General features: G+C 38.3%; 1 protein-coding gene across 2 annotated transcripts; it reads left to right on the plus strand.

Moving 5' to 3' along the window:
* Positions 1–2: 2 nt before the first annotated feature.
* Positions 3–24,928, plus strand: dpep2 (dipeptidase 2). Of its 2 annotated transcripts, none has more exons than XM_052146527.1 (15): positions 3–386; positions 757–867; positions 1,096–1,287; positions 1,603–1,689; positions 1,865–3,031; positions 12,354–12,502; positions 12,705–12,831; positions 16,182–16,311; positions 19,332–19,473; positions 19,671–19,740; positions 20,127–20,303; positions 21,081–21,165; positions 21,291–21,366; positions 21,958–22,093; positions 24,732–24,928. In XM_052146527.1, exons 6-15 carry the CDS (start codon positions 12,363–12,365, stop codon positions 24,921–24,923), a joined length of 1,275 nt encoding a protein of 424 aa, XP_052002487.1. In that variant the 5' UTR covers positions 3–386; positions 757–867; positions 1,096–1,287; positions 1,603–1,689; positions 1,865–3,031; positions 12,354–12,362; the 3' UTR covers positions 24,924–24,928. The 2 variants fall into 2 exon arrangements, with proteins under 2 accessions (XP_052002487.1, XP_052002491.1); XM_052146531.1 differs by having other exon boundaries at positions 16,215–16,311.
* Positions 24,929–27,404: the final 2,476 nt, after the last annotated feature.

Consider the following 27,404-nt stretch of genomic DNA (forward strand, 5'->3'; position numbering starts at 1 on the left):
CTAATCGCGACCACGAGGAGGTTACCCCATGTGACCCTGCCCTCAATAGCAACTGGGCCAATTTGATTACTGAAGAGACCTGGCTGGAGTCACTCAGCACACCCTGGATTCGAACTTATGACTCCAGGGGTGGTAGTCATCGTCAATACTCGCTGAGCTACCCAGGGCTCCATGAACAAGATACTTTAATTTTATTGCTGTTTTATCACTGTTGAATCATGCTGTGCTAACATTTATGTCTCTCAATTTCAGCTCTATTGGAATAGTTGGTTCTCAGTTGCTGATTTGATTATATTGATGCAGCTGCGTCTCATGTCTCAGGAAATGCAACACAGATTACTTCGACACAAAATCTACCTGCATATTTTTCATGTTATGGACATCAGGTACATTTTCTAATAGTTTTAAGCCTTACAGTGAATTTTAATCTGCAGTTGTTATTGTTGGAATTTAATGCTGTAATTCTGAGGTAATTATTTTGAAGCAATCTATTCAGTCTTTTTCGAGAATATCTGTAAATTTCCAAATTGTAGAGATTGTTATACATACTGAACATGAATTGCCTGACATTTTCATTTAAGTACATTTACTTCCTATGCTGTAGTAGCTGTATTATTGTGCTGCATGCTAGTTTGTTTTATGTGCAACAGTAAAAGGCTAAGGTAACAGATGTTGTATGTGCACTCTGTTGTTGTTATTTCCACCAATGAACTGAGAAAAAAGACAGGCCTCTAAATTCACAATGCCCGTTGGCAGGTTTTCCATAGCTACATTAGAAGAGCTGGCATCTCATGACGACAGGTGCGCTATTTGCTTGGAAAAGATGCGCACGGCTTGCAAACTTCCCTGTGGGCACCTCTTTCACATGTAAGGAAATTACCACCTTACATAACAAAAAGAAGGGTTTATTTGATTGCAAGAGAGTAGACTTCTTATCCAATATACAGCAAATAATGACCTATCCTTCCATCTAAATATTTAATTACCTCCCACATAACACCTAAATGGGTGACTAGCAAGGTATTGCCAATAATTCAGATAGCAACGTTCAAATGTATTGGTCTCTCTGATGCTGGTGTCTGTGTGTGTTCTCAGGTCTTGTTTGCGTTCATGGCTGGAGCAGGACATGTCATGTCCCACTTGCAGGATATCTTTCAATATCAGTGCCAGAAGTAGTCATACCACAGAAGAGCAGGAGGGGGCATCACTGAGAGGCAGTTTGGGACCTGCTACTGAGCCAAGCCCAAACAGCTCTAATCAATCACCTCAATCACTTTAAGTTTAATGGTACAGCTAGTAAACATTTTACACAATGCAATATAACCACTTATTTGTTTCGCTCCTTAATTGCCTTAATGGCATTGTGGTCACACTAGAATACTACAAAATAGATCATCCAAAAGCATAAAGTAATCCTTAGTCTTCCTGTTACACTGCTTACAGGCTGTTGATGTGAGGGAAATGTACAATGTTTTGTTAAATTTATTAACAAATGTTTGCCTCTGCATTTAATCTTTTAATCATATTTTAGCAGTTGTGCTATTTATTTGTTATGGTGTCCATTTGAATTCCCTAGTCGGATAAAATTTTCCCATTTCACAGGTTCTCTTATTGCTAGCTGGCTGCCTGGATTTTCAATTGAATTTGTGCACTCTACTAGTATTTCTTCTACAGACAGACCACTCACAGGTAAATGCTGTGTAAATGTAAGAGTTTCAGACATAATGCTTTGATCCACTTTGCCCTTTTTACAGTAATTTGTTTTCTGGTGATGTAGCTATCATTTCTTTTTCAACCACTTAGGGATGAGGTAAATATTTTATCAGTCCTTCATTCTTCATTTCATTAACATTGCCTTTTTCAGGTTCACCTGGAGGCAGAGTTGTTTCAGAGATCTACCTGAGGAGTCATTGCAAGATTTTAAACCAACAAATGAAGGAAAACCTGCAGTGACAGCATTTTGAGAAACCTGAGCAGGTGTTAAAAGAGTGAAACATCTGCTCAAAATCGGTTGACGAAAGACATTGAAAGTTAAAGAGTGTGCAACACGAAATGTCTACAAGTGGAAGTTAAACATAGAAATATTGAAAGTGTGTATTTTCAACACAATGACTAGTGGCTGTAATATGGCTGTTATTTGGGCATAGTCTCGCTATTCCACCATTGATAAAATCTGTAAGGTCAACAGTTTGACATTTTCCCTAAGAAATTGAAATATTGTATTACATAGTGCATTCTGTTTTTAATGTGTTTTTAAAAAAAATATTTATAATTAGGTCATGAGAAGAAGACTGACTTGTGAAATTATGCTATTCATGAAAAATTAAACTTAGATTTATATTAAACTTATATGCCTCCTATATTTACAACTTAAAGTAAGCCAAAAGTTAGCCTATTTTTCAAGCATGTAATAAATGTTTCTTTGCCCTTCCTGTCATGTCAGGCCATGTCCTAAAGTCATGCAATGCTTAAGTACAGTATGTACTGTAAGTTGGATGGCTTTGATGTGGAGAGCTTTATTAACTGTTGACACTTGTTACAGGTTTAAGTCCAAGTGCTCCCACAGAGAGCATCGTGCACTACAAATAACATCAAAGCAAGAAAGACTTGACTGAAAATATCTGTAGTCTGTGTTTTCTAAAAACATAATAATCAGGTCATCTTTATGTTTTTTTTTTTTTTTTACATTTGTTATATTTTTGGTATTTTTATATTAACATATAGATTGGCAGCTCTATTTATTATTTGTGTATTGTGTTATAAAGTCTGGAAGAATATTTGTCTTGCTCAAATGTGCACGCAATTACCGTCCACCTGGGTGTTATGTGCATCAAAGCACGCAGAAGAGGGCGACACTTCTCCGATGGCAAAACGCTTTACTGTAAACTGAGAAATGCTCTTAGTGCAACACACGGACAAGTCCGTATATTGTGAAATTCCGCAAGGAAGATCAGTTTACAGACGCATTACCACGTACAGTCTAAATGTCCCTCCATGTCGATAAGTACTTTTAGGCAAGCATCCAAACGCGGTGAGTAATAGTGCTGATATTTATAATATAATGTGTATTTTACAGATACTCTTAATAGACATCAGGTTTGGCGTTTCGGGCGTGTTTGATGCTGTTTTGAATGCTGTGTATGACGTAACGGAGCTAGGGAGACTGGGGCTATTTGTTACAATTTGTCCTCTAATAAAGTCGGAGTAAGGTATGGTTACGGTGGTTTAATATTTTATATATATATATATATATATATATATATATATATATATATATATATATATATATATATATATATATATAGATAGTTGACACTGATTTGAGAAGAATACTTTGTTTAAAGAAAAAATAGTTTAAAAAATAAAAATTCTCATAATTTACTCTTTTTGACTTTCTTCTGCCGAACAAAATGAAGATTTTTAGAAGAATATCTTAGCTCTAATTCAATGCAAGTGAATGGTGACCAAAACTCCAAAAGATACAAAAAGGAGATAACATCAGCATAAAAGTAATCCATAAGACTCAAGTGGTTTAATCAGTGTATTCTGAAGTGATCCAGTTGGTACTGGGTGAGATCAGACCAAAATGTAACTCCTTTTTCACTGTACATTTTGTCATTGCAGTCTTTAGGCATGATCATGATTGAAAGCTCGCTTACACCTCATTTTGGGGTGAACTATCCCTTTAAACTCAATCCACATTATTTGCGGCATAATGTTGGTTACCACAAAAATTATTTCAACTGGTCCCTTCCTTTTCTTTAAGAAGCAAAAATTACAAGTGAGGCATTTACAATGGAAGTGAATGGGGCAATTTGTGGAGGGTTTAAAAGGCAGAAATGTGAAGCTTATAATTTTATAAAAACACTTAAATTATTATTTTAAAACTTGTGTATTATTTGAGCTGTAAAGTAGTTTAAATCTTATCTTTACAGTAATTTTAGGGTTTGCTGAAATTACATCATCATGGCAACAAAGTTGAAAAGGTTAGCAAGTGATTTTATCACACTAATGTCATGTTAACACATATATTGTTTATGTCTTGTGTCTATACTTTTGAAACAGTAAATATCTTAAGGTTTACAGATTGTAAGTGCCTCACTTGAACCCAGATTTTTGCTGTTTTTAAAGAAAAGTCACAAAAAAATGTGTGGTAATCTGCATTATGCCACACATGCTGTTGATTGAGCTTAACTTGTATTGAACCCTGAATATACCTATAACATAACATAAAAGAGGGATCAGACAACACACAGTCTAATCAATACAAATGGTTTTATTTTAATTAAACATATAATTATATGTTTTTTAATTAATTAATGCATATACAGTGCATCTGGAAAGTATTCACTGCGCTTCACTTTTTCCACCTTTTGTTATGTTACAGCCTTATTCCAAAATTTATTAAATTCATTATTTTCCTCAAAATTCTACAAACAATACCCCATAATCACAACATGAAAGAAGTTTGTTTGAACTCTGCAAATTTATAAAAAATAAAAAACGAAACAAAAATCACATGTACGTAAGTATTCACAGCCTTTGCTCAATACTTTGTTGAAGCACCTTTGGCACCAATTACAGCCTCAAGTCTATTTGTGTATTATGCTACAAGCTTGACACATCTATCTTTGGGCAGTTTCTCCCATTTTTCTTTGCAGAACCTCTCAAGCTCCATCAGGTTGGATGGGGAGCATCAGTGCACAGCCATTTTCAGATCTCTCCAGAGATGTTCGATCGGGTTCAAGTCTGGGCTCTGGCTGGGCCACTCAAGGACATTCACAGAGTTGTCCCGTAGCCACTCCTTTGTTTTTTTGGCTGTGTGCTTGTCCTGTTGGAAGATGAACCTTCGCCCCAGTCTGAGGTCCAGAGGGCTCTGGAGCAAGTTTTCGTAAAGGATGTCTCTGTACATTGCTGCATTCATCTTTCCCTCGATCCTGACTAGTCTCCCAGTTCCTGCCGCTGAAAAACGTCCCTACAGCATGATGCTGCCACCACCATGCTTCACTGTAGGGATGGTATTGGCCAGGTGATGAGCATTGCCTGGTTTCCTCCAGACATGACGCTTGCCATTCAGGCCAAAGAGTTCAATCTTTTGTTTCTCATGGTCTGAGAGTCCTTCAGGTGCCTTTTGGCAAACTCCAGGTGGGCTGTCGTGTGCCTTTTACTGAGGAGTGGCTTCCGTCTGGCCACTCTATCATACAGGCCTGATTGGTGGAGTGCTGCAGAGATGGTTGTTCTTCTGGAAGGTTCTCCTCTCTCCACAGAGAACTGCTGGAGCTCTGTCAGAGTGACCATCGCGTTCTTGGTCACCTCCCTGACTAAGGCCCTTCTCCCCCGATTGCTCTGTCCAGCTCTAGGAAGAGGCCTGGTGGTTCCAAACTTCTTCCATTTACGGATGATGGATCCTCCGTAAATCCTCCGACAATCCTGTCTCGGAGATTTACAGACAATTCCTTGGACTTCATGGCTTGGATTGTGCTCTGACATGCATTCTTCTTCTTCTTCTTCTTCTTCTTCTTCTTCTTTCTTTTAATGGCGGTTGGCAAACAACTTTTAAGTGTGCATTACCGCCACCTTCTGATATGGAGTGTGGATCACAATAGCCTTTCCTCACTACCCTTAAAATAAATATATAAATACCTACATACATCCATAATAAAACCAATAAATAACTTCATAAATATCTAATAACATTATTAATATTCATACATTTTCATTATTAATAAATACAATTTTCTAAGGAAACTAAACTCATATCCTTCTACTAAGCCCCGTATTACTCAAAAACACAAATATCGCTCTATACCCTACATGCCCTGAATTCATTTGTAATAGTTTCTTCATTTCAAATCAAATTTTTTCTTTTCTAAACCAGTCTTTCAGCCTCATCCTTTCCTCCTTATACTTATGACAATTAATAATTACATGTTCTACTGTTTCGTTAATATTGCAGACCTCACACAACCCAGTTTCATGCTTCCCTATTAATTTAAGCGTACTATTCAATCCAGTATGCCCAAATCTCATTCTTGAAATAATGTCCTCTTCCCTTTTATTCCTACTATTTTCTCTCATACTTCCTACCCTCTTCTGGATACTGTAGTACATTCTTGCTTTTGTTTCTATATCCCACTCCACTTGCCACTTCTTTCTAATTTCTTCTTTGATTATGCTTTTAACTTCCGCCTTACTATAACTTATTACCATATCTATCTCTGTTTTTTTTGTTGCATTATTGGCATATTTGTCTGCCATTTCATTTCCTTCTACTCCTATATGGGCTGGAATCCAGATGAATTTTACTACTACTACTCCTACTCTATTAATTCTATAAACAGCTTGGGCTATTTCCAACAAAATATCCTGTCTTACTTCTGATTTCATGTTCTTAATACTGGTTAACGCACTACGTGAATCTGACCCTATTAACACTTCCCTTGACCTACTATTTTCAACCCACTCAAGGGCTAAGAGAATGGCCAGCATTTCTCCTGTATACACTGACATTTTATCATTTACTCTCTTATTTAACATAACATTCACTTCTGGTATAATGAACGCAGCTCCTACTCTATTATCTTCTGTTTTTTGATGCATCTGTATATATCTTAACAAACATAGAATACTTCTCCTCTATGTATCTACTAACCTGACTCCTATCAATACTATTCTCTTTTTTCCACTCTAAAAGGTGCAAATCTACCTCTAACTCCCCTAATATCCAAGGTGGAACATTAGATAATGGCACAGTTGGACTTACCGTCATATCTCCTATCCCTATCTCATCGACTGCATACCTTATTATCCATCCAAAGCTCTTAATCTGTCGTCTTTCCCTTTCTTGACATGGTTGTAACACCTTCTGAGTCAGGTGTCTTTCCTTATGCCCTTTTAAATTTGCCCAGTACGTTAATGCTATCTGATTTCTTCTAATCTCCAATGGCATCTCATTCATTTCTACTTGTAATGCCGCTACTGGGGTTGTTTTAAAAGCACCACAACAGAGTCTCAATGCCTGACTATGAATAACATCCTGACATGCATTGTTAACTGTGGGACCTTACATAGACAGGTGTGTGCCTTTCCAAATCATGTCCAATCAACTGAATTTACAACAGGTGGACTCCAATCAAGTTGTAGAAACATCTCAAGGATGATCAGTGGAAACAGGATGCACCTGAGCTCAATTTTGAGTGTCATGGCAAATGCTGTGAATACTTATGTACATGTGATTTTTAAATGTTTTATTTTTAGTAAATTTGCAAAGATTTATTCATGTTGTCATTATGGGGTATTGTTTATAGAATTTTGAGGAAAATAACTAATTTAATCCATTTTGTAATAAGGGTGTAACAACAAAATGTGGAGAAAGTGAAGCGCTGTGAATACTTTCCAGATGCACTGTAAGTCTAGGGATAATTAAGTAAAAACAAAGAGTTAACAAACAATACAACTATGACAAAATATTTGTGCTACATGATATAAGAAAAACATAAGCAAAATAAGAAAAGTGTCAGTAAGGTCTTAGATATTGAGTAAGAGCCACTCCTAAGAAAAACTATCCCACAGAGAATGTCTCCTCCAAATAACACACAACTCTCTTATATTCTCAAATTACATATTAACATGAGGAAACCAATCAAAAACTCTCACGCTCTGCTCCAATAGAATCAAGAGGAGACTCAGGGTCGTCACACCTCCCACTCCAAAACGAGGTTCCCTAAAGTTCCAAAAAAAGAAAAAAGAAAAACATAGTACACATACAAAACAACTGTTTAAATATGAATATACAATAGTATTGATACTTCTCCATTAAACCCACTCAATTTTGCTCTCAGAATCCTGGGCCCTAGGACATCAGAGAAAAAAAAAAAAAGAATGGGGAAATGAGAAAGAAAGTTTGCCCAACACTAATGGGACATCTTACAGCCGTACGAGCATCAGCAGTTATGTAATCCTTGCCACGTATGTGTTTAATCTGTAAGTGGAAAGGTTGTAAACAATGCTCCATCTCATAATTCTTTGATTCTTACCGCGCATTCGATCTAAGAAAGTCAACGGATTATGGTCATTATACAATAGTAGGACCAGAGACCGAACTCAAATAGACCTCAAAATGTTGAACGGCTAAAAAAATGGCTAAAGTCTCTTTTTCCACTGTAGAATACACTTGCTTGTGACGATTTCATTTAAAAAAAATAACTGACCGGATGTTCAATTCCATTAGAATCCTCTTGTTAAAGAACAGTGCCAGCAACATAAGCGCTAGCATCAACTGCAAGTAGAAAAGGCTTCTCAAAATTAGGAGTAACCAATACAGGAGCATTAGCCAAAAAATATTTGGCATTATCAAAGGAAAACTGACATTGTTCTGACCATTTAAATGGTCTCTTTGGGCTTAACAAATCGGTCAAAGGGGAAACTACATTCTCAAAGTTCTGTCAAAAGCCTCTATAGTAACCCACCATCCCAAGAAATCGTTATAACTCATGATGTGTTGCTGGTATGGGAAAACTACAGATAGCATCAACTTTAGCGTGGATAGGTTTTACACTATCCCAGCCAAACACCTTACCAAAATATGTCAGTGGTCTATCCAAATTCACACTTGGCAAGGTTTATCGTTAAGTTGGCTTTAACAGACACACAAAAAGTTCTATAATTTGATCAAGGTGTTCAGACCAAGAAGAGCTACACAGAATGACAGCGTCCAGGTAAGCCTCACACCCTGACAGCCCAGACGACAGGTTATTGACTAACCGCTGAAATGTAGCGGGAGCATATCTCACCCCAAAAGGCAGAAATGTGTATGGCAGAAACCTATCAGTTGTAAAAAAAAGCATATAGTTCTTTAGCACGAGATGTCAATGGCACTTGCCAATAACCTTTCAGGAGGTCAAATCTTGCTGATGAATTGTGCAGAGGCATCATGGTCAACACAATCATCAATTCTAGGCAAAGAGTTACAATCGGGTTTTGTCAAGGAATTTAGCTTCCTGATGCAAAAACTATACAAATTATTGAGTTTATTCACTAAAATACATGGAGAGCTCCAAGAACTAAAACTGGGTTCTGCCAAGTTATGAGCTCCACCTCTTTCTGAAGTATTTTTTTTTTATAGGGTTTATTCGATATGCATGTTGTTTCACTGCGTTCCAAATTAGGTTTGAATTACTGGATCGGTATGCACTGACTGCCACAGTGTTCCTGTTACAAAACTCTGAGTCACTGATAGATAATATATTCCTTTGATGCTCACTCTGATGTTGACATATGAAGATGCATATGTAAGAAGGACATATGTAAGGTTTCTAGAACAATAGAGAATAGACAAATAGCAAAGTATTACTAAAGTGTCATCATTTACACACATTGAATGTAAATAACATAACTCAGTGTTCTAGAGCATTATCTTCTCATATACAATCTATAATAATTGCTCTATTACGTTAATAACTCCTCAGATAATAAACATTGTGCATTACGTCACTTAACTCAAGCGCGATAAACCGATCACGCTGATATAAATGAACTGAACTTACAAACATTATCTCTAGCGTACACTCAGACAATATATATAACATAATAAAGTAAATAACAGTAATCTTACTTCGTCTGTTACTCATACAATGTCCCTAAAACATGAGCAATCCAGAGAATCTTCCAGTCAGAACGGCTGATGCAACAGTATGGCGCTACACTCATTCACTGAATACTCAATTTCCATATCAAAGTGAGTAGCGTATATCTTAACTCTGCCTAGCACTTATTCTGTGCTCCTCTCCATTATAAGAACAAACATAGAGAATTCTGTACACACTGGTTGAGCCACACCAACATCAATGTCATGCTCAATGACAAGAGTTCCGAGTCGGAACATCCGAAAAGAGAGAGAGAAACAAACTTACCAACTTAATTATATCGGTCTTCTCTGACTCAGACAAATGAGACATATGGTGAGCCAAGTTAGCAAGAACTTCAGAATCATTAAGTCGCCCTTTCACTTCTCCTCAAGAAGGACATTTCATCACCTCTTGATTGCCAGCCATCTCTACAGATACTTCTGAAACACTTAAATCTACATTTTCAGTAGTTGTTTAATAAATAGGTCCAGCAAACCTAGCCTGAAAAGGACTAGTCAGAACGGGTAACAATGCCAGCACTTGATCATCACTTTGAACATTTCTAGACTTATCTTTGCGATTAAACAACCTCTGTATCTTTCCCTGAGACTTACCTCATTTTCGTAGAGCAATAGCTCTGGCTTCATAGAGTCGATAACGGTAACTACCTACATAGTCTAAAACATTCTCAGGAGGGTCAAAAGTTGTCCACTCATCTGCCAATACAGCAATATGGCCTCTAACAGTGTGTCCAAACACTAACTCATTAGGGCTAAAAACTATGCTCTCTTGTATGACCTCACGAATAGCTAGCAACATCTAAGGAAGCCCTTCCTCCCAGTCACAATCAAGTTCAACACAATAAGATCACAAAAGTGACTTAAGAGTCTGATGGAATATTTCCAGCCCTCCTTGACTCTGAGGGTGATAAGCACTTGAGATATTGTGTTTAACTTTAACTTGTCGCATGACTTTAGAGAAGTGTTGAGACAAAGTTCGAGCCATGATCAAACAGAATGGTTTTTGGAATGCTGAAAATAGACATAAAACTCGTTAAAGCCTTTTAAATAGCTTTGGTAGTAATTGATCTCAGGGGATAAGCTATAGGATAACGTATAGACTGACACATTACAGTGAATAAATAAGCATGTTCAACCTTAGATCATGGTAAAAGCGCAACACAATCGATAATCAGGTATTTAAAAGGGGTGGTAACTGCAGCAATAGACTGTAGAGGAAACAATGGAACTCCCAGGGTCAACTGGGAAAAGAGCAAGTTCTCCCCGGTTCAGAGTATCTCTTTTCTCAGCATGGAGTTAGACTCAGTGTCGATGATTGCGTGTCAGTGCTGAACTACCTGAACTGGCTTCAGACTCAAGTCCCGAGAAGGGCATGGCGCTTCGGCACACATCACGTATCTGTTACGCCCCTCTGCCGCAACATACTTTATTCAGCCCTTGGACAAACCTTGCGTTTCTATGGGCAGGATCTTCTTTCTTAGGAATGGGGCACCATCTGGCACCCACGCCCAGACCTCTGGAACCTCCACGTCTGCTTCCTGTACAGGACACAGAACTCTTAAGTGGTCTACCACCCGCAGTGGTAAACACGATCACTCAGGCCAGGGCTCCTTCAAAATGGCAGCTGTATTCCATGAAGTGGCATGTGTTCACTAAGTGGTGTTCTTCCTGTATCGAAGACCCCCAGAAATGCACAGTCGGTTCAGTGCTTTCCTTCCTGCAGGAGAAGCTGGAGGGGTGGCTGTTTCCCTCCACCCTGAAGGTGTACGTAGCTGCTATAGCAGCACACCATGACGCAGTTGAAGGTAAGTCCCTTGGTAAGCACGACCTGATCATCAGGTTCCTGAGAGGCGCCAGGAGGCTGAATCCTCCTACGCCACGCCTCTTTCCCTCATGGGATCTCTACGTGGTCCTGTTGGGCCTTCTGAGAGCCCCGTTCAAGCCCCTATAATCAGTAGAGTTAAAGACTGTCTCATTAAAGGCTGCCCTCCTGACCGTGCTCACTTCCATCAAGAGAGTCGGGGACCTGCAAGTGTTTGTCCATTCAAGTTTTTTATATTGACAAGCCGGTTCTCGCCGCCTCCTTCCCGGGTTTCGGCACCAATGTAACGGGGTTAAGATGGGCAAGGAGGAGGCGAGAACCGGCTTGTCAATATAAATAATAATTTAATGAAAACTTAAACCAAAACACATGAACATAAACACACACATGACGGACATTCCCGTAATTCTCTCTCTCTCGAACCATCGTCACTGGCCGCCTTTATCCCTCGCGCACCCCATCAGGCCGATTGGGGACCGGGCGTGCGACATTCTAGCCCAGCCCCGCCCCCCTCCGCTGCACACAGCCCGTCTGGCACCAACAATCATGCCACGGTCGAAATCACTGACATCAAATTTTTTCCCCATTCTGATGGTTGATGTGAACATTAGCTGAAGCTTCTGACCCGTAGCTAATTTTATGCCTTATACTGATGCCACGTGATTGGCTGAATAGATAATCTCTTGAATAAGTAGGTGAACAGGTGTAAAAGTGCAAAGTGAATGTACAGTTGTTTAAATGTTGGCTGATTTAAACATTTTACTTTAGTTAATGTTTATTTTAGCAATGTGTCTCTGGACAAAGTGACAAAAAATGATGGAGTGCATTTTTTATAATTATTATTTATTTCCACTTACACATAATATCACTTATTTTTATTTTCAGCATCATAGGATGTTAATATTCAAAGAGGCAAGCATCAGTGACCCATGGATATGCTTGTTTATATGCACCCTTCTCTCACTTCATCATGGAGTAATATCTGAAACCAGTAGAGCACTGGATATAATGACAAAATATCCACTAATTGATGGGTAAGACTTACTTTTATGTACAGTATATTACTCTGTGCATTAAACAAATTCATGAGAAAAAATTATATATAGAATACTGGATGATGAATGAGTCATGTCTGTACACCTAACTGAGAAAACACCATAAATAAAAATGACATTGTGACATTTTTTTATTTATTTGTTTTTACAATTAATACTGCTTATCTTCCTCTTCACTTAGGCACAATGACCTGGCACTGCGTCTGAGAATACAGTACAACAACAAACTGAGCCTGGTCAATTCGCAAAATATTCCTAATGTGGCTACAGATATCACCCGTCTCACTGCTGGTCATGTTGGAGGACAGGTAACTTTTTCTGGTTAACCCAAACAATTTTTTTTTACCTATTGTTTTATACAGTCATCTGCTAGTTTTGGTAACTATAATTTGTATACCATTTAGAAATCCTAATATACTTATTGGACCTAGAGGGCATTTTGGGGGCCCTAGGCAGATTTTCAAAATGGTTCCCCCCTACCTTATAGTGCACCTATCCAAACACACCCAACAACAATAACTAAGCAAGTTTAAATTGTGCAAATAAACAGGTCTATTTGTTCAAAGCATAAATCTTAAAAATGCAAAACCATCAACTGGAGTTTAGCAGCACTGGTATACAGGTATCTAATTCAGTAGTACAAAAAGCAAGAAAAATTAATACATATATTTAAAGGTGCAATGTGTAACAATTTTCATGTAATATTCCCTTTTTTTTGCATGAACGGCTTGTAATGCAACTTAAAAAATGTGCCCTTCCCGGACTTCCTAGGTTGCCTATTAAAGCCTGTAGACAGATTTTCATGCGAAGGGAGTGGGTCACTTGGAAAAAGCGAAAGCCGCGAAAATCCAAAGAATGTGACGTTTATGTGCACTCCCGAGAGCCTTGCCTCAGTGCTACTCTTCCGCTATTCAAACTGCAACACTAGGTAATGTTAACTTAGAGATGGAATCCAGCAAAAGTCCGGCTCTCAGCACAACACCGACTCCTACACAAACTCAAAAAAAATAAATAATACACAGAAAACATTTATCCACTGAATCCTGTCTGGCTAAGCGGAAATGTCATCGTTGTCGAGCGAAAACTAGAGTGAACATCGGCAGGGCATTTGATTCCTTGGTGCGACCTTCGTCTGGTTTTCAGGATTAAAACCAACCCTGAATTGGTATTCTTATTAGACAGGTAAGCAGGTGAAATATAGTGCCATAAGGATTGATCTGTGCAAGCTTAGCTAACTTGATCTTGCCTGCACAGTAACTGTTATAAACAATGTTAATCTATAATTATTCAGAAAGTAAACTACAATAACAAATTAAATGAATGCTAGACAATGTTCAAGATAATGCAAAAAGACACATTCATTAGTGTAACATAACATATATACATTTTATTATTATAAAACAATAGCTCCTCGATATATCAAAATAACAGTTGTGATGGAGTCACATCAATACTGAATTGAACATATTTATATATTCTATTTTATATATAGCTACTGTCATCAGTCAACAAATTTAGCTAACATCTATTGATAAAGCTGGCTAGCTAGCTAACGCCGACATAGGCTATCGTATAAATGCAGTCAATGCAAATGCAATGTTTCATGCAAAGAAAAATGATGTCAGACATACAGTAAATCCACACTTTGTTTTATCCCTGTTCCAGCACTGGAGATTCAAATACAATATACAATCTGAAAGTTTGTAGTAAAACAATCATAACCGTGTAATTTTAATTATGCTACCTCATCTGTCAGCATGATGCCAGTCAATCACGTTCAGTCTCTTCTACGTTATGTCATTGTTTTGTCCTATGCTCACGTCGCTATGGAGTGTGTGCACGAGCGTGAGCACGAGCAACAGGTAGCCAGCTGCAGTTCACTTAACGGCTACAGATTTTATTAATAACAAGGGTTTCTGAATCTTACAAACTGCACATTTAATGAAATTATGTGGAAATGAATAAGAAATAATTAAATTAGCAAATTAAGGTATGGTAGGCTACAGTTGATGAAATTTACACTTGCTGTAAATAGTGGCATATGTTATTTGCTCACTGGTGTATAATAATACAGTATATAATACAACAATATCAGTGTAGCCACTGTAGTATTAGTATTGTGACTGAACATAACTACATCGCCGGCAGTGGGAAGAAATGCACTTGATGTGTCACGTAATGGTACCATGTCACTGCTGTCTTTAAATGCCGAGTGCGACTTTAGAGCGCCTCTTCGGGTCCAGGAAACAGGGTTAACTGAGTCACCGCCATGACCTTAACTTTCAGCTGGCCTGTAAAATTCTGAGCCACTGGAAAAGCCGCCAACCACACTTTCCAGACTGGGAAAGGTGTATATGCGCCCATCTGACCCCATTCTCTGCACTAGAATGATTAGTGAGCCTCCCGATCATGATGAGAACTCCACATTTAGGCTACTTTCAGTGTTCATTTTTATTTAAAATAAATTTATATTTGGTGGCATGTAGAGCCACTGTCTGTCTTCACTTACAATAAGGGGATTGTAGTGAAATTGGTAAAAGGTGGATTTGAAACTGAATCGCACACGCAACTAACCAAATGTCTTACTAATATCGCCACATCAAATCTTAGGCTGAGGAAAGTCAAATTCACATACTTATCTTTCTATTTCTTTTTTTAAGCATATACAATAATTGAACTAGTTTTGATGGGTTCCATCCGATTATTGGTGTTCATATAGCCAAGCTGTGTGCCAAGTATATATTTACACTTATATTTATTGCTAATAATTATTTGGCTATACCGAACCAGTGGTATTGGGGCCCCTGGTACAGCGGGGGCCCTATGCTGCTGCATATGTCGCTTAATAGGCAGGGCCAGCACTGGACCTCTAAAAGACAGACCAAAAGGTCCAAAGTTGCTCTGCCCCTGACTACACAAAGTCTTTTTGATTTGATTTATTTGACAAGATTTAAAAAAAGGTACAAGAATGATAAATACAAAACATCCCATACAATTAAAAAAAAATAAAAAACTTTAGAGGATAGACAAACACAATAAAGCCAAAGACTTATTTCCATTGTGGTCCTCAATACCACAAAAGTCACAAAGTCACACATCACTTCTAAATTTTGTGGTTCCACAAGCAATGTATGAGTATTGGGTTTGTAGAGCTTCATTGTAAATAATTGTTATAATTGTTTAATTTCTTGAAAATTGCATGGACAACATCACAGTGTAACTATCTAGTAAACAAGTTTGTTATTGACTCCTTTCACCTAGACAACGCCCCTGTTAAGAAATACATATTTCAACATATGATTTGGTGGCTTTCTAATTCTCAACAACAATATTTTAAAAAATCAGTTAATCAGTTTATCATTATGCAATTTTTATCCCAAAACATATCTTGGTAATATTGTCTAAAACAACTTTTTTTCAATAAATCAACTTATGATTAGCTGCACTATCCTCCTTTTTGCACTTCATCTGCCATTATTTCCACTGTCAATTGCTTAAAAAAAAAAAAAAAAAAAGGGAAAAAGGAAATGAAAAGTTTGTTTTCATACTATACCTTCTTTAAAGTAATACCTTGTTTAGTTTGGGCATACAAGAGTGTCCAATTAGCTCTTTGTGTTATCCGAGCCTGATTGGAGAGACATAAGCACTTGTTTGTCAGGTCTTTGCAGCATACGTGTTGTGTACATCTCAGGACAAAGATGCAGTCAGACTGACTTTGGAACAGATAGATGTCATTCGTCGTATGTGTACTGAAAACCCAGAGTTGGAACTGGTCACCTCAGCTGAAGGTACAATTGCCTGCATTCTCCAACAGAGAACAATTTACTTTCCTGTAATTTAACAGTTCTGTCTGATGTATTAAAGTATATGCACAATGTGAAAAATTTGAGGAGTTAAATCAATAATATCCTTTGAACATTTTACATGTTATAATATAGAGAGTTGTTCTCTCAAAATCTCATGCAAACTATTACTTTGGTGAGAATTTGTGGGAAAAGTACAAGAGAGAAAATCACAACCATTGCCACAGTTTACCCACAGCTGATAAGGCTTGGTACAATTGCTTCTAGTCTAGACATGTCTTAGTCTGGTTGTATTAGTTACACTTGTTACAGCATCATTAAAGAAATGCAAAGCCTATGTGTTTCCTGTCCCATAAACACAGGACTCATACATGTAAATTCATTCAATTCATGTCATGTCATGTATCATCTTTTTTACTTGTTGCTTCAGCTTTTTTGTCTCTCCAGACAAAAATTCTTAACACTTAACTCAAACTCAAATTTACATAAATGTGCATCCATCATCACAAATAACTATGGAAGTCCATTTCTGCAGATGATGTTTTAAATTATTATCTCCAACACATTCCTATTAACAGAATTCTTGCCTCCACTTGTTGCTTATGTGAAATGAGAAGAGACCATGTGTAATCTCATAGCTACTTGCCTGAGGATTTCCTCACTCAACATGACTGGACCAATGCGGGTCCATGTGGAATTTTAAAACAACCAGATTGCATTTCAAATATTACATCATTTTGTGCAAGAGTTCTGTGGTAAATGTTATGCTCTGCAGGATATGCTCTGATTTGTTTGAACACAAAAAAGTTAAAGTTACTCTTTACTAAAGGGATAGTTCACCCCAAAAATGAAAAAAATTCAAACCCTCATCATTGTCTTTTTATCCATGGTAGCAGAATGGGACAGTTGCTGGTTGCCTGGGGAAGTCATTTGTTTAATTTATTTGTTTGGGGGTGTGTTATATATGTAACCCTCTTTTGTTCAGTCTTTGCTCTCTCTTTGGGGTAGGACCACATCTACAGAAGAGTCACCGGTACAACTCTCTGCTTGATATTTACCTGTTACCACTAGCTACACATGATGTTCGTTTTGTTTAAATCCCTAGACATTTTTGTTTATTCTGTTCATTTGTACTTAATTTATAATAAATATTTGTCCTTAATTGTATTTTGTGTTTGACTCCCCTTTATGTTGTGGTGTTTAACGAGCTGGCCATGATATGACTTTCTTTCTTTTGCAAAACAAATACAAAGATTTATGAAGAAAATCTCAGCTCTTTTGTTCCTTACAATGCCAGTAAATGTTGACCAGACAAGTGTTGACCAGACAAGTGCCAAAAATTACATAAAGGCCACATAACAGTATTCCAGTGGTTAAATCCATCCATTCAGAAGCAGATTTGCAGGTGTGGGTGAGAAAAAGATCCATATTTAAGTCCTTTTTTACTAAAAATCTCCACTTTCACTTTCAAAATTTGAAAGTAAAAGTGGAGATTTATACCAAAAAAGGACTTAAAAATGTATCTGTTTCTCACCCTCACTTATCAGACATAAATGTAACCACTGAAGTCTTATGGATTACTTTTATGTGGCCTTTATGTGATGTTTAGAGCTACAAAGGTCTGGTCAACATTTACTCCCATTGATAGGACCCACAGACCTAAAAGAAAGTCATACACATTTGGGATGGCATGATGGTGAGATAATGATTTTCATTTTTGGGTAAACTATCTCTTTAATGTCTAAATGCCTCATCTTGCTTTGTTAGAGGTCTGATAGAAAAAAAAATAGGCAAGGTATGTTGCAGTGCTGCATAAACTAGCCTCATTGACCCAAAATATATTTTGGTTGATTTTATTTACTGTTGATGCCATCAAGAAGGATGGTCACAGTGGATCAATGAGATCAACAACCATAAGATCAAGGCAAGCCAATTACTGGAGACATCAGTACACACTCCAACACTAGTTCTTAGAAAATTACTTTTTGTGTAGTATAGAAATAACTATAGCTTCATGAATGATATATTATGTTATATGTCATGAAGTCATGTCCATCTATCTATCCACCCATCCATCCATCCATTCATCCGTAGCCACTTATCCTATGCAGGGTAGTAATGGAGCCCACAGATCTCAGCTGTCTTGGACAGAAGGCAGGGAAACACCCTGGACTGGTAGCCAGTCCATCACAGATAATGTCATGTCATTTTATTTATTTACACCTGTTTGTTTTCATACATTGTGATTTATAATATACATATACAGTATATATACGTATATATTTGACCTGTAAGACTAAACACCATGACATTTATACTCAACCATGACCTCATCACAGGGAGCCGGAACTGTTGACTATCCAACTGTAAAGCAGTTCAATGGAAAGGAGGAGGCGAGAACTGGCCTGGCGATATAAACAATATTTTAATGATTAACTTAAACAAAAGACAAACACACACACACATGACGGACATGTCCGTAAACGATCTCGCTCTCATTGCACCACCATCCGCAATCGGCCTTTATCCGTCTCAGAGGCTTAATTAGCCTGATAAGGAACCGAGTGTGTATAATCACGACCCGGCAGCGCCCTCCGCCCTGTCACACCAACATTACTTTTCTTCTCAATAATATATGACTAAGTAAAAAAACTAAAATACTCATAGATATGAGTGAAATGCCACTGGCGTAATGAAAAAGTAAAATAAAAAATAAATAAAGCAATCTATATATATATATATATATATATATATATATATATATATATATTATTATTATTATTATTATTATTATTATTATTATTATTATCAGAATGTGTTTTTTGAGTTTTGTTTTGTTTTTTCATCTTTTTATTTATGACAGTTACTGATGTGGAGAGGGAAAATAAATATAAAGGATTACACCAAAAAATAAAGGTTTACATATGATTTATGCCCCCAGGTATTGGAAATCAAATATTGAATATAAACATTTAAAGTAATGTTTTTTGTGTGTGTATTTTTAGGAATGATGAACAGTAAAAAAATTGCATGTCTAATCAGTGTGGAGGGAGGTCACTCCATCGACAGCAGTTTACCAGCACTCCGCATGTTCTACCAGCTTGGAGTGAGATCCATGGCACTTACACACACCTGCAACACACCATGGTAAATACTCACTCGTTTATATATACAAAACACCCTAATAAACAAAAATACATGCGCAGTCATAAAAATATATCTTTTTATACTAGCTGAGAGGAACACATGCATTCTGTAGATTCAAATCTGCTGTCTGGTAAATTTTCCTTTTCATATACTTCAATTACTGTTTGTTGCGTTCTCTGATAATGTCATATGTGTAGGGCTGAGAGCTCATCTAGGTTTTACCCATATTATCAGTGGAAGAAAAATAGCCTGACAGAATTTGGTAAGGTAAGGTAATTTGTTCCCTTCTCAACAGACATAAGTCAATAAATCATAATGTAAAGCATAACACTTCACCTGTCATGGTTTTAATGTTGTGGCTGATCAGCGTATGTAGTAGCATTTTTCTACTCAGTGGAATAGCTGTTTTCATAATTATTATGCATTTGCTTAATTTCAAAATATTAAATGAAAAATGATTAGTACATAATTTGTACAGTAGAATTTGCCGTAGAACTGATGATGAAGTTTGGTTTATGTCATATGTACAGAGTAAAATATGTTACACTAGCTCTTGTTGAATTTAATGGAATGTTTTAGAACCAAATTCTTTATACTGGTGATTCATTTAATCATTCAGGTGATTCAAAATGTGTATATTTACCTCTCCCCAGGCAGTGGTGCATGAAATGAACAGATTAGGAATGCTGATCGATCTGTCCCACACCTCCTGGGAGACAGCTAGAGAAGTGCTGAAACATTCTAGAGCTCCAGTTATTTTCAGCCACTCCTCAGCCTATGCTATCTGTAACAGCACTCGCAACGTACCTGATGACATGCTACTGCAGCTTGTGAGACCATCATTCTTGCTTCTATATTAGGCATAGATCCCAAAAACACTCAACTCCAAAATATAAAATTTTCTTACTGAAAGAATTAAAGATAGCTATTGGTTTCTTAGGCATTTATTCTCCTTCAGGAATAAAATTAAGAAGAATTGTGAAAATTGTAAAGAATATATAGCAAGAGAGTAAAACATTTTAAACATATTCATTGATGCCATTAATACATACAGTATATAAACCAATACTTTACAGGAATTATAGAAGTATGAGGCTTCATTAAAAAGGATGTACAACAACCTAGAGTACAAGACATGCATTAAATGTTTGTTTGTTATTTTAAATCTGCAAATAACAATGGTGCCAAACAATTAAAATGTCCTTTAAATTAAATCACCAATGTTCAAATTCATGAACTACTGATTCGTTCTCTGTATGTTTTGTCAAATTATGTTATTCTGGTAACACTTTACAAAAGGTTATTTTTGTTAACATTAGTTAATCCATTACAAATGACAAACTTTACATCATTTATTAATCTTGGTTAATGTTAATTTATAAAAATACAATTGTTCATTGCTAGTTCACATTATTTCATAATACATTAACTAATGTTAACATACACAACTTTAATTTTAATTTGTATCTTTAAAATATATTTATATATGCTGAAAATAATATTAGCCAAGATTTACAAATGCTGTAAAAGTACATTGTTCATTGTAAGATCAATGTTATCTAATGTAACTAATGTAAAGTGTTACTGTTATTCTGTTTTCTTTCTAGAAAGAAAATGGTGGGCTTATTATGATAAACTTCTACAACAGTTATGTAGCATGCTCAAAAGAAGCAGACGTCTCTATTGTGGCTGGTAACACAACAGACATTAATCATATATAGGGGACATATTTTTAACAAGCATATGTAAGCTATATATATATATATATACATGTATATATATTAATCCGAGACTACTGTGCATGTGTTTTTTTTTAGATCATTTTGATCATATTAAGTTGGTGATAGGAGCTGAAAGCATTGGGATTGGAGCAGACTTTGATGGGGGACATGGGTAAGTAATGAGCCAAATAAATGTTTAATTCTAAGAACTCTCATGCAATCTGTTTATGCATACTTGTTAACTCTTTTTCTGTATACCATGAATCAGCAGCCTTCATGTGTGCCTAGGCATGTTCTGGATCTGTGTTTGCAGAATGCTGCAGAAATTTAAACTCCCATCATTCACAAACATTTGCACATCCCCTGGCTCTTGCATGTTTGTTTATTTAATACTTTGAATATGTGTGTGTGTGTGTATTTATCACTTTGTGAGGATCCCCATAAGTATAGTAAAACCCGAAATTTCTGAACTTGTGGGGACATTTTGTCGGTCCCCATGAGGAAAACAGATTATAAATCTTACTAAATGATGTTTTTTGAAAATGTAAAAATGCAGAATGTTTTCTGTGAGGGTTAGGTTTAGGGGTAAGGTTTGCGGATAGAATATATAGTTTTTACAGTATAAAAACAATTATGTCTATGGAAAGTCCCCATAAAACATGGAAACACAATGTGTGTGTGTGTGTGTGTGTGTGTGTGTGTGTGTGTGTGTGTGTGTGTGTGTTTATGTATGCCTGTATTATGTGTGTCTGTATTATTACAGATTCCCTAAAGGCCTGGAGGATGTCTCCAAATATTCAGCTCTAATTGAGGAACTGATGTCAAGGAACTGGACTGAGGAGGAGTTGGCAGGAGTGTTAAGATTGAACTTCCTTGCAGTGTTCCTAAAAGTTGAAAAGGTCAGAAAATTCTAAAATGTCCAAAGTTAGGTCAGTCATGGTACGCATAAATCAGTCTTGACCTTTTAAAGAGTAGTATATAGCATATATAGCAATCTGATACTAATTCACCCTTGTAAATGACTATGAAGAACATACATATGATTCTATAAAATATGTATATTACAAATTGTTCATCTCTTCTTAGAAATTTAAGCCACCACAGTTCCATTAACTTTGGTATTTTAAATTGCACCTCGGCACATTAAACTTACATCCAGCTGTAAGATTTTTCACATTTTTTCAGTTTTCCTCCTCACTTAATGATTTTAGTTTCTTTTCATGTATGTGTGTGTGTCTGATTAACATAAATATTTGTACACATTTCAGTCAACCTACACAACTACACCTGACAATACATTATTTACTCCAACAACACATAATACTATACCAGTACATTACATATACCTTAAAGGGTTAGTTCACCAAAAAATTTAAATCTGTCATAATTTCTCTCTCTTGTGTTGTTTTGAACCAACATGACTTTCTTTTTCAGTACACAGTGAGAAATATATATATATATAAGAATGAGAAAGTTCAAATGGAGATTGACTGAGCAAGGAGGATGATTTATAGTAAAAATGTACTTAAATATTGATCAATTTCTTACCCACACCTATCATAACGCTTCTGACGTTATAGATTTAACTACTGGAATCTAATGGATTGCTTTTAAACTGATTTATATGAAAATCATATATGCTTCTAAACTTGCATTGTATGGACCAAATTAGCTGAGATATACTCTAAAAATATTCATTTGTATTCTGCTGAAGAAATAAAGTCATATACATCCCGGATGGCATAAGGGCAAGTAAATGATGAGAGATTTTTCATTTTGGGTGAACTATCCCTTTAAAAAAACATGTCTGAAAAGTTTAAGTCGAAGTCGAAGAGGAGATACATTTCTATGCCTAGCCTTATTACAGAGAACTCGGAAAACAAACTGAATGGAATGGAGGAGGCTGAGGCAGCTACTTTAACAAACAGTATCTCTCCATACCATTTCATACACTATATACTTAACTTACCCATACCCGCACCCACTAAACTCAGCCAAAAATCGTATTGACCAGTGTCAGCCACATATTAACATTTGATCTTCAAAGTACAATACAAAAATGGAACTGAAATTTATAGAGGCCATTTTAAAATCTACTTTTATTCAATTTTATTGGATTTATTATTTATTGATTTTTAGATAGTATATTAGACAGAGAGCTCTTGAAATAACTTCCTATAAGCTATTAGGCAGGTCTACTTCATAGGTAAAAATGCACCAAGGGACCACTGAGATCAGGAAGTTCTAGTACTAGGAACCTTTGGTGTGCAAAACTATTTGTGAAAAAAAATTCTAATTCATATTTTGATTATATATGTTTCTGGAGGCTACAGCAATATTATCCCACACAACCTTTAAGCCATTAAAGTTCAAAAAGAAAAAAGCCATAAAGAAAATTATCTCATCATTTACTCACCCTTATGCCATCCCAGATGTGTATGACTCTATCTTCTATCCCTTAACTATCTATCCATTTAACACCGGAATGCAAAATTTTCTGATACTTACTCCATAAACTCTCAATACATTTTTTATAGTAAAATTTCAAAATGTTATAATGTAATTTGGAGACCACAGACAAATGTTATCTAGAGTGAAGACTTCATTAAGGGATGGAGAGGTCACTTTGTTCCCCAAGGTACTCCATACGTTTTGAGGGATCAGTTAAACTCTCTGCAACAAGGATAACAACCAAACTGATCTTGTTTTAAGCATACCTTATGTCTCCTTCTGCCTCCTCTGAAATTAAATCCATACTAAATAGCACCTACTACAAATTTCTGGATGTCCAGAGCTACATAAACCTGTATCACTGTTATCTAAAAACAGAACCAAATAATCTCCAGAACATAGGGAGGAGATGAGTTATTTCCACTACTAACCTTCAGATGATTTTCCACACCTTACCCCCAGGCTTTTTTCATCAACATCCTATTTTCATTACCTAATCAACATATGAAGCTACCCCATGCCAATCATTACTTTCATTGTGTTCCCTTTTGTATCTAGCTCTTCTCTTTCTCCACCTTTCTCTATCATTGCTGAACATCTCATAACCTGTTTTGAGAATTAGCATAAGTGGAAATTATTCATTATTTAGGTCACAATTCTCCCAAACCAATTTTTCTTTTGATCCCCTTTGAAAACTTTATAGATGAGAATGTGGCACAGCTTTTATGTGCACTTTGTACAGGCTGTCCCTCCCAGTTGATCCTTAATACTTGTTCAGGTCTAACCTCACTGCTCAGTTTGGACCCTGGACAACAAAAAAAATTAGTTTTTACTGCTGTCTGAAGGAAACACTACACTTCCGTTCTCTTGGCTTTAAAAAAAAAAAAAAAATATATATATATATATATATATATATATATATATATATTAGCTTTGTTGTAGTTCTTGATTGGTATAATTAGCAACATGTGAAAAGTATTTTCCCCTTCAATGAGTCAGTATGGTCAGAGCTAATTTGGGTACATTATAAATGTTTCCCCCCCTCTCTCTCTCTCTCTCTCTCTCTCTCTCTCTTCATTTATTTAGGTGCGTGATGATATGTCTAACACTTCACCCAGTGAAGTTGAAATCCCATTTTTGGAGGCAAACAACAGCTGTCGTGTGATACTAACCCATCCATCCATCAAGGCTGAGAGTAGCTATCAAAACAGAAATTCTCCTTTGCTGCTTGTAACAGCTCTAGCCTGGTTCATCTCACTTGTTGTCAAATGTATCTAATTATAGAGAAATGCATCAACCAATGACAGTATAAAATCAAACGACACAGTGAAGTCTGCCTTCGAATTGGCTTGCATACAGAGCTGATCTAAATCTAAACTCTGCAAGGCCACAAATTTAATTGACAGCTAACTCTGACTGAAACTGATACATTTAGGCCTTTGAAGGTTTTTATGTACATTGCCAGGTTTGGAAACAGTTATTGAAAACCATACTTGATCATATATATGGATTGTTAGTGTAAAGATCTCATTTCTGTAGCTAATTAAAAACTGAAAACTGAAGCTTTAATGAAACATTTAAAGAGAACAAATAACAGGAAAAGAGAGCTTGGAGTTGTTATTGTAACGTTCCGGTGTGTCTGTCCTATGTTCTCTGTTGTCACCCATCACGTTTATGTCATGTTTCCTGGTCTGCTCCGTGTTTTCCGTTTCACCTGTCACCGCTCCCATTCCATGTCACGTTTTCGCTGTTGCCCGCCCGTAGTCTCACTGTCCGAGCATGAAACTGCAAATACCACAATTCCTGGCCCCTCTCACTGCCTGCACTCTTCATTGTTCTCACCTGTGTCTCGTTGAGTCTTCATTGTGTTTGTGTGTATTTAACCGTGTCTGTTTCTCCTTTCCCTTGTCGGTCTTTGTTGTATGTAGATGCCTGTTCCCATGCTTCCTTCGTAGTTTTCACTCCAGCTATCCCCGTGTTTACCCTCCGTGTTAAGTTAACCCTTTGTTTGCCTTTCGTGTTTATTTACCTTTTCCCATCGTGGATGTTTCTTTTGTTGGTGTTCTTTTGTGTTGCCGTTATTATTAATAAAACCTGCTGCATTTAGATCCTCGTCCCGACTCTACCTTCACCGTCATTCGTGACAGAAAGACCGACCGCAAATGGATCTAGCAGCGGTTTTCACCACGCTGGCCCAGGCAAACTTTCCCGTCCGTGAGTACTCACGGCTCTTCTCCACGGTCGCCATCCACACCGGGTTCGACGACGCTTTCCTGAAGCTTATCTACCGGATCGGGTTATCATCAGCCCAGCGGCGGGAAGCGCCGGAATTCGGAGTGCACACGTGGAGGGAGTATGTGAGTCTCACCCTCTGAAAACTCGCACCCGAGGAACCACCCCTCGTGTTCCCGGCTGACGACCCAGAGCCCCTGCCTTCCTGGATCGATGAGCCAGCGCAGCCAACTTCTTCCGCCCGGAGGAGGAGGAGAAGGAAAGCCTCCGCTCTCCAGCCCATGTCAGCCGCAGTGAGCGAGCCTGCACCCACGTCAGCCGCAGTGAGCGAGCCTGCACCCACGTCAGCCACGGTTAGCGAGCCTGCGCCCACGCCGGTCACGGTGAGCGAGCCAGAGCCCACGCATGTCACTGTGAGCGAGTCAGAGCCCACGCATGTCACTGTGAGTGAGCCAGAGCCCACGCATGTCACTGTGAGTGAGCCAGAGCCCACGCATGTCACTGTGAGCGAGCCAGAGCCCACGCATGTCACTGTGAGCGAGCCTGAGTCCTCGCCAGCCACGGTGAGCGAGCCTGAGTCCTCGACCGTCCCCGAGCCAGCGCCTGTAGCCTCAGACGTCAGTGAGTCAGCGCCTGTAGCCTCAAGCGTCAATGAGCCAGTGCCAGTAGCCATGACCGTCCAAGAGCCAGTGCCAGCAGCCATGACCATCCAAGAGCCAGTGCCAGCAGCCATGACCGTCCAAAAGCCAGCACCAGTGGTCGTGCCCGTCCAAGTGTCAGTGCCTCCCGAGCCTCCCAGGGCTCCGTCTCTCAAGTCTCCCGAGCTTTCCAGGGCTCCGCCTCCCGAGCTTTCCAGGGCTCCGCCTCCCGAGCTTTCCAGGGCTCCGCCTCCCGAGCTTTCCAGAGCTCCGCCTCCCGAGCTTCCCAGAGCTCCGTCTCTCGAGCCTCCCAGGGCTCCGCCTCTCAAGTCACTCGAGTCTTCCAGGGCTCCGCCTCTCAAGCCTCTCGAGCCTTCTAGGGCTCCACCTCTCAAGCCTCTCGAGCCTTCCTGGGCTCCGCCTCTCAAGCTTCTCAAGCCTTCCAGGGCTCCGCCTCTCAAGTCTCTCGAGCCTCCCAGAGCTCCGCCCCTCAAGCCTCTCGAGCCTTCCAGGGCTCCTTCTCTCGAGCCTTCCAGGGCTCCGCCTCTCAAGCCTCTCGAGTCTTCCACGGCCCTTCTCCCTGAGCCTCCTACGGCTCCACCTCCAGAGCCTCCTACGGCTCCGCCTCCCAAGCCTCCTACGGCCCTGCTCCCAGAGACTCCAGAGCCTACTAGAGATCCACCTCCCGAGCAGTCTTCGGCTCCACCTCTCGAGCCTCCTACAGCTCTGCTCCCAGAGACTCCTGAGCCTCCTATGGCTCCGCCTCCCGAGCCTCCCACGGCTCTGCCTCCTGAGCCTCCCTCTGCTCTGCCTCCTGAGCCTCCCTCTGCTCTGCCTCCTGAGCCTCCCTCTGCTCTGCCTCCTGAGCCTCCCTCAGCTCCGCCTCCTG

This window comes from Xyrauchen texanus, chromosome 2, assembly GCF_025860055.1.
Source record: "Xyrauchen texanus isolate HMW12.3.18 chromosome 2, RBS_HiC_50CHRs, whole genome shotgun sequence".
Lineage (NCBI taxonomy): Eukaryota > Metazoa > Chordata > Actinopteri > Cypriniformes > Catostomidae > Xyrauchen > Xyrauchen texanus.